Source organism: Strix aluco, chromosome 4 (assembly GCF_031877795.1).
Source record: "Strix aluco isolate bStrAlu1 chromosome 4, bStrAlu1.hap1, whole genome shotgun sequence".
NCBI lineage: Eukaryota > Metazoa > Chordata > Aves > Strigiformes > Strigidae > Strix > Strix aluco.
In genome coordinates, this window is record NC_133934.1 from 36,431,454 (window position 1) to 36,439,659 (window position 8,206).

The 8,206-nt window shown below is 38.7% G+C and overlaps 1 protein-coding gene across 7 annotated transcripts in view; it reads right to left on the reverse strand.

Moving 5' to 3' along the window:
* CFAP96 (cilia and flagella associated protein 96) overlaps positions 1-8,191 on the reverse strand; it is a 31,021-nt gene extending 22,830 nt beyond the window's left edge. For 5 of the 7 annotated variants that reach the window (XM_074822720.1, XM_074822724.1, XM_074822723.1 and 2 more), the window contains exons 1-6: positions 8,026-8,191; positions 5,961-6,148; positions 4,683-4,902; positions 1,292-1,429; positions 1,127-1,202; positions 275-454 (exon numbers count right to left, since the gene is read on the reverse strand). In XM_074822720.1, the coding sequence (XP_074678821.1) occupies positions 275-454; positions 1,127-1,202; positions 1,292-1,429; positions 4,683-4,902; positions 5,961-6,148; positions 8,026-8,048 (825 nt within the window). In that variant the 5' untranslated portion in view covers positions 8,049-8,191. Of the gene's footprint in view, positions 1-274; positions 455-1,126; positions 1,203-1,291; positions 1,430-4,682; positions 4,903-5,960; positions 6,397-8,025 lie in introns of those variants that run through there. The other 2 variants (XM_074822725.1, XM_074822726.1) reach the window with 2 other exon arrangements.
* Positions 8,192-8,206: the final 15 nt, after the last annotated feature.

Genomic DNA, 8,206 nt, shown 5'->3' on the forward strand with positions numbered 1-8,206 from the left:
GTCATTAACTGTATGTTAACAGCATTTTGCAGATTTTAAAGAGAAACACTTTTTAGGTTACTTGAAACTGGTTAGCAATTGTTGGGTCAAACAAGATGTCATTGCTTTATAAATTGAAAACAAAGTAAATGGAATAATATCTTTTGTAAGTAAAATAAGAAATGAATAGCAAAACCAAATATTTATTTCTAACTTATGTACTATAAGCAAAGCTTTTAACAGGAAATACCTGAATATTTATCTTCTGTCTCCAGTAGCTATAAGACAAACTAACCTTTTTAGCAGGAGAACTTGGTTTGAAAGGTAGTGCAAGTGGCTTCTCTGGAGGTGGTTTCTTCACAGGTGGCAAAGGTTTGTCATTAATATAGGGATTCATGTCAAAATACTCCTGGGGATATAGATTTAGCTTGAAAGGCCCTCCTTTAACCAACCGTTTATGTTCCTCTTGCACTTTCTGTAAAACAAATACTTGGAGAGAAACAATCTTGAGGATTTTTATGGTATGTTAGTCTAAGAGAAAAATGGAAAGCATTTAAATTTAGTCTTGGAGAATGTTCACTCTAACTTGTTTTGCACTGGATGCTTACTTCTGACTCTGAATTTGTCTCACCTGCAGGTAAGTGAATTGTTTCTTCTAATCTTGTTCTTACCCTAGACCAAAAAATGTCCTCCTGCTGCCATTTTTCACTACATATGATGAAAATATACAGGATAACTAAAATCAGTGCAAGCAAATTTATGAGTTTTCTTAGATTTATGAACTTACATGACAAAAGGAACAGAGTTTTTTTATATACCATCTATATACCATTCTTCTGGCAACAACACAGAAGTATTATTGTTCTTGCTATTGGCATTGTTTGGCCATTATTGCATTGTAGCTTAAGGTCTCCAACTAAAAAAACAAGGTCAAATACTGCCAGATGTCATAAATAAAAAAATAATAAATGAACAATACCTAAATCTTTTTTATACAGGATGGTCATTTATTTGTTTTCCTTCCTCCACTTTGTAAATAAACATTTGTGATTTCAAGCTAAAGAAAACACCACAGGGAACAAAAAGCTCATGTAAATTGTAATAAATAATCATAACACTAATACATAATAAAACCAAATATTTTTACCTTTGCATTTATTCTTTCTACTTCATACCCATCAGCTTCATGCAAATATTGTTCACCTATGGTAAGGTTTGCATAACTGTAATTAACAAAATTAATTACTTAGGTGTTCAAAACTTAAGAAACATTTAATAAAATACTCTGCAAGAAGCAATATTGTAGAGTTACCCATATCCAGTTCCTTTCTTTCCTGGATTAGTACAAAAATTCTTTCCAGGAGGAATGTATCTTCCTCTGGCTTTCAGTTGTGGACTGAAGTATGCATACGAACCTCCTATGGTTCCATAATAGCTGCCACGTCCACATCTGAAAATAGCAAAGGAACACATTAATTAATGTTTTGCAAATATTTCAGGCTTTTCAGATTTAGTGTGCCAAAATGACAGTAAGTAGAAAACCCAAACAATATCTACATCTCAAGAGTTAAATATAAAACCAGATCAGATCCACCATCCGTGGATCTACTACTACAGCAATTCCATGCACAGCATTATGGACAAAAAAGAAAGAAGATGGTGGCAGAGATGGAGTTTTAAGGTATCTTAATAATATAAATATCCTTAATAGAGGTGGTTTTAATTTTACACCAACAAGGTGAAGTAATGCTGGTAGAGACAGATTCCAGAGACCCAGAATAGGTTAAACAGATTTGATGCTTGATGACAAGAGGACAGTCTTTCCCACAAGTTTACAGAGAGCAGTAAGTTAGTGTTGGTAGGGTACCTGTCTGAAAGGGGGTTTTTTTGGGAGCTGTTAGGACTAGTTAACTTTCTATCTTGTCACAGGAGGAAAGTAAAAGGAGGCACAGTTCATTTAGGAGAAAAACCTCTGTCTACAAAGCTGTGGGAATTCACAAAAACGTTTTTTTAAAGACCAACTTGAAAATCAATATTTGCTGACAAGTGTATGACATGCTCTTCAAGTACATGATCATACAGCTGCTAAAGGAGAAAAGGACTGAAACAAATTAAATAGCTGAATGGCAATTTGGTCCACTAAACTGCAGCTACAGTGGTCCAAAAAAGCCCTAGACAACCAACCCTCTATCCCCATGCCTCAAAACCCCAAAACAGAACAGAAAAAAATAAACAGGGGCTACCGTATGAGATCTGTCAACTACTCCAAATAGCTGAGGTAATCTGCTTTGCCTGTACTGCCTGCAATTATTGTGGGGAGAGAGGAAAGTGTCTCAGTGAGGTCCTACTTAAAAGGGCCGCTGATGAATACTGACAGCATTAGGATGCCAAGATAACATTTGTCATCTTTGCACAGAACTCTAATCTGCCTGTTCATTACCCTCCCTTTATTTAGGGACTTCATAAACCCATATAGAGAAAAAAATGGGCAAACTGACAATGCACAGATAACCTTTATCTTGGTGTTCCCTAGCTCTTAAGCACTTTATTTCATATTCTTTAAAGGTCACTTGGGTGTGTAGGCTTTTTATATGCCAGTAATAAAATAACAGAGAACAGACTTGAAGAATAGAAAAGAAAGGCCCAGGATTCAGTCACATCTTCAGAATATGACATTTTTGCAACCTTTCCATTTGCAGCCAACAACAAATGTGGCTGCAACATAAAGGAAAGATTCCCAAGAGCCACTAATCATTCAGGCAGTCAAGAACTGTCGACGCGGAAGTCTCGGACACAACTTAGACAACCAATTTGATCAAGTTGATGTCACTTTATTAAAGGTTACACAGCAATTTATACTCTATCACAAGCCTCACACGCCGCTCTCTTATTGCTAATAGGCCAAAGCTACTTGTTCACGCGCCCTTTTGCCCCCTACGATTGGTCCCAGTGTGGTGTCCACGCGCTGCTCTCCCCCAGGTAGACCCCCTGTTTTTGACATTCCAACATCTTTATCTCTTGGGCAGGAATGTAGTTTCTCAGGCCGTCTCGGCCTTGTTTATGTCCTTGAACACAGCTGCAGCTTGCTGTTACAGTGAAGCCCCTCGGTCTGGATCACTCATAATATGTCCGTTATTTTTCAACCATTCCACAAAGAACAACTCAATGAACAGCAACAGAGCTTTGTGCTAGTTCCTTAGTTAAAATGGGAGTCAGTTTTCGATATAAGAAATGTATAATCACTCTCCATAACTGCTTCAGGATTCCGTTAAAAGACAACCTACCCACTTATCCAGCCTCTGCTTCAGACTACTCTGTCAGTACAGATTTAGGGGAGGATAAAGACAATAAAGAACCTGTCCTAAAGTTCATGTCTAGAAGAATTCAAAGGTCTTACAACAAGAGTGAGAGCACGAGCTGCAGCACCCACAGCCAGCAAATGCATTTGTGGAGGCAGTACATGGAAAAAAGCACGAGTAGTCTTCATTGTAAGCGAGACCCCTCCACTGTTGGACGCAGAACCCAGAAAGTAAGTGAACAGGGCTCTCATTGACTGTCACAGATTTGAAATCAGTGCCTAGGTGTTTCTAACAGTTAAACCATTATAAATAATCTGGCTGCTATAAATTTAATATAAATATATTAATTTATAATGCTATAAATATCCTTTCAAGTTGTACTTGAAAGAATGTTTTGAACATAGGGCTCACGCATTGTCTGTCCCATCAGAAACAGCACACATATATCCAACAGAAGGCCTACACACCATGTCTTCATTCCTATTAAAAGCTAAGATGTTCCCGTAACATACAAGAGAACATAGCTAATCCCTGCATCCTAAAGTATAATTATATAAAATAAACAAGAGGCTACTCTCCAAACTTTCCAAAAGCAAAGCTGCAGAAAGATATGACTAAATATAACCATGAGACTGTAAGAACTAGGCCCTGTACACAAATTGAATCCTCCCATGTCTTATTGCAGAAACAAGAACAAAATAAGATTGTATAGTTATAATTGAGTAACCAGGCTCTGTTTTTTACATGTGAATAATAATAGTTATATGACACCAGCTGCATTGGTATCCTTTTGTCATGCAAATAATGTTGTGCAACTAGCAAAGATACATTTATTTTAATATTCTGCATATATTCCTCAGCTCTTTCATGTTCTGGTCATCTTGTAGGATAATTGGTATTATTTCTAGCAAAAAGATGATGGATATGGGTTCACTGAAAGGAAAACATTGCACCTGGTTAGTGGCCCCTTTTTCTACTGTTTATGCAATATATATGCCATCTCTGTTTTGGGAGGCTCAGAAATGGGAGGGAGAAGATATTGTATCTGACAAATTCCAACAGATTTCATCCTAAATTAAAATGAAATACTCATTTGTTAATTATCCACACCCTTTTCCCATAGCCATCTTCATTTTCACAGAAAATAAAAAGCTAAGAGGTAAGAAAACTGTTTACAGTAAAATACTGTAGTTAAGAGCAAGCATCAGGACCTGATTTCTACCTGGGTTCAGCCTTCCCTGTGTTGCTGCTCAAAATTCTTTGCTCATTACTGACTAACACTACATTGTATAAACAACAATATCATATTCTCATTACAGGTTTTATAAGAAATAATCTGTGAAAATTATCTTTAGCATACAGAGAAGAAAAAGTGTCAATTTAAAACATTTTTACAACACTTACGGCAATTTGTCTCCATTACTGGGAAGAAAAGCTTTGCCCAAATTTTTCTTTGATTCTGCCAATCTATAGCGTCTCCTTAGCTGAACAGGGTTTGAGTAGGCTTCACCATTGAAAATCCTCACAAACTGAGGCTCAAAATAACCTGCCTGCAGAGCTGACAGTGTTTTGGTCCCCCCAGGTAACATCTGTCTGTTCTTGCTCGCAGCTTCGTTAAAAGGGCCTTTAAAAAAGTAAGCACTGTAAATAACGGTTCGATGTTAGTGCTTCTCTTAGCCTACACTAAAAAACTAAGGTATGGATCTGGGTGGCTCAAAGAATGTAATACAGAGCATTTAACTTACAAATCATGCAAGTAAATGGTTGTGTCTGAAAGACAATGCTATGAAAAGGTATTCACAGTACCTAGTTTTAGTTTTCTAACCCCTGCACTTGCTTTACCAGCAATGGAGAGAGATTTGTTACTCCAAACTACGATTCAGAGCCAGAGCTGAAGCCTATTTACATACTATGAGTAATACTTCAGAGGAGCATCTCTCTCTCCCACTGATTACAGACCAGGTAGAACAGCTTAAGTGCCTCCAGTTGGGTTTTGAATCCCCAGCAGCTCAGTGTTGTAGAAGGATATCATCTGGGGTTCTGGTGGACATGTTCATCACTGACACAATGACACAGCAGAAATGTCTGTGTTGAGAAGCCAGGATTATTTTGCATTATCACTTTGAAGCAGCTACTGAGGGTTAACCTCTGTAACCTTACTAGTTACAAAAATTACCTTTATCAATGAGTATTCCCATTAAACAACAAAAAAAAAAGAAGAATATTCTTTAAAAAGACAGGATGGGGAATCTCACACATGTGAGTCAGATCAGAACAGAAAAAAAATTGCAACACATTTAAAAATAACGACAGTGTAATTGTCAATAACAGAAAACCTGCTGAAGAAGCACACAAAAAACACCACTGTTTTTCACAAAAGCAGGAAAACACTGGTAACCTGCAGATAATTAATATTAAAAAGAAATGTATACACTAAAAGATTTTATCAGTCTACTATGCATACATGTTTTTCAGTTTTACTGGATTTCTCCTTTCTTTGATATATGTATTCCAACATATCAAGCCTCTCTCTTAATAATACAGACCTGAGCAAAGAATATGCATGAAAAAGCAGTTCCCTCTAACAAAAAAAAAAATATTAGAAAATAGTGATTCTGAAAGCAGATGGATACTACAGGTGGCCCCTATCACTAAATAGTAATTAAAATTAAATGTACTTACACATATGATGTGATACATATTTATCTCCAATGGTAACATAACCTATTTCACTGAAGAGGCCAATCCTCTCCATATCACTTTTCCCTTCCGCAGGCATGGCTGGATCTGTATGACAGTGCACTGCACTAAAAGGGTTGAAGTATCCTTGTTTATCTGTTCTACTGCAAAAGTCTATAAGCAGTCCACACCTGTAAACAAAAAGCTTAAGTAAAATGCAAGAAGTTTTAGTTAAAAATATATTAATCTGAAGAATCTGAAAAAATTGGAAATCTGAAAAATCTGAAAAACAAATTAATCTGAAGAAAGTAATCTAGAATATGATTGACAGCTTACGGGACAAATGGCCTATGTGGGATTTAGACACCATTATTCCTCCTCTGTTAAACAAATTCAAAACATGAGCAGAGAGAGAAAATCAAATGCATTCCTCATACAAATGGTGCAACTCTTACTGAATTTACAGTGTTTGGTCAAAATTTTTGACAGGTGTCTTCAGAGTACTAAGACGAGAGGTTTCAGTGGCATTAACAGCTAGTATAAAAACACGCCGAGCAGCCTCCTCCTTCATCTTGTGGGTTATGTCTAGCAATGGTATAGAACGTCAGTATATGGACAAATCTGGGGTAGAACATCTAAGTGGAATTTTGGAACCCCTCTAACTAATCCAAGACCAGGTCATGGTAAGCATCTCCAACTTCTTGCTTTTAAAGCAAATGATTTCCAGTAAATGTTAGTTTTTCCTCATCATCACCTTCACTGGAACCTGACAGAACTAACGAAAATACCTAGTCAACAAGTGAAAGGAACTCAAGGGCTTGAAAAGCGAGCAGATTTAGCACTAGGATTACCAGGGATCTGATTTCCAGAGTGAAAACTAGCAGAGATGGGAATCAGAATCAGCTAGAGGAAGAACTGCCTTGAGGAGGAAAATAACAATATATGGTAAGTTCACCAGGAATGGAAATTAAGTAGAAGAAATTGGTTACTATGTTAGGAAAGCTATTTCTTGAAAGTCATGAAGAAATGTCAAAAAAAATCAAGGATATGCAAATAAATAGCTGAAGTATTTTGTGTTCACACAGCTCAGAAGATGGCAGGGAAGTTAAGATATTAAGTTGGAATACAGATTAAAGACAATGTAGATCAGGTCCCATGTTGGTATCAACTACAGGGGCAAAGGCAAGATGGAAGATAGGAATGAAAATAGGCAGCAGAACTCTTGAGAATATTATCACGCATTAACTGTATCCGGCATGTGAGTGCAGAGCAGCAGCACAGCTGTGGAAATCTATATAATAATTTTATATATTTTATTATAAAAAATAATATGCTGGAACACAGCGTACGATGGAAGGGCTAGCCACACATAGCTTACGCTCAGCACACAGGATGGACGGCATGCAGAAGTTTTAAGAAGTTTGAAGCAATTTTTTTTTGCAACCTGTGGAAGTTCATGCAATGTAAAATGATCATGGCTTCATCAGGTAAACTCAGCACTGTTGATTATTGGTAGATCTAGACATTGGGCAAGGAACCAAAGGGCAAGCAACAACAAACAGCACTGAAAGAAGATGCCAGTAAACTGACCCTTGGAAACAAAGTTAAGGGTTGGTGGTTATGAAGCTAGTTGACATTATTGATCAGGAGGATAGGAATGATTTATCGAAAATAGACCTGGAATTACATTCTACAGTGTAAAGCAAAAATCAAGGGATTAATGGGAAGGATCTCTGGACCTCAACAGTTTGCTGCGACTAAGGAGATGTAATGAGGTGGACGAGCCTGGCCTTGAAGCAGCAGGACTGGGAGGCAGCAGGCGTGCAAGCACGGTTCTGGAGCGTCCCCCAAGGAATTTGTAGGAAAGGTGAGGAAATACCAGTATTTTGCCACAGAGCGCCGATACCACATAAACTGAATTAAGCACAGCTCCGCCTGGCCGCCCAAGCTAAAGCAAGCTCAACTCTACGCACCGCACCGCCCTGCGCCGGCCCACCGGTACGTGCGGCAGCACCGCAGGGGATGGAGGGCCGCTGAACCCGGAGGCAGCCGAGCGGCACCTCCTTACCGGAGCCGGTGCCTCACTCGCATGAGACCGCCGCCGGCAGGAGCGAGAAGCGGCACAGCGAGCGCCCGGAACCGCCGCCCGCCCTCTGTTGCTGCCGGTTGCCCAGGAGGCGGGAAAGTTCAACGCGCAGAGCGGGCAAGTCGCACCTACCCCCTCACTCCCCCCTGCCGGCGTTGGTACG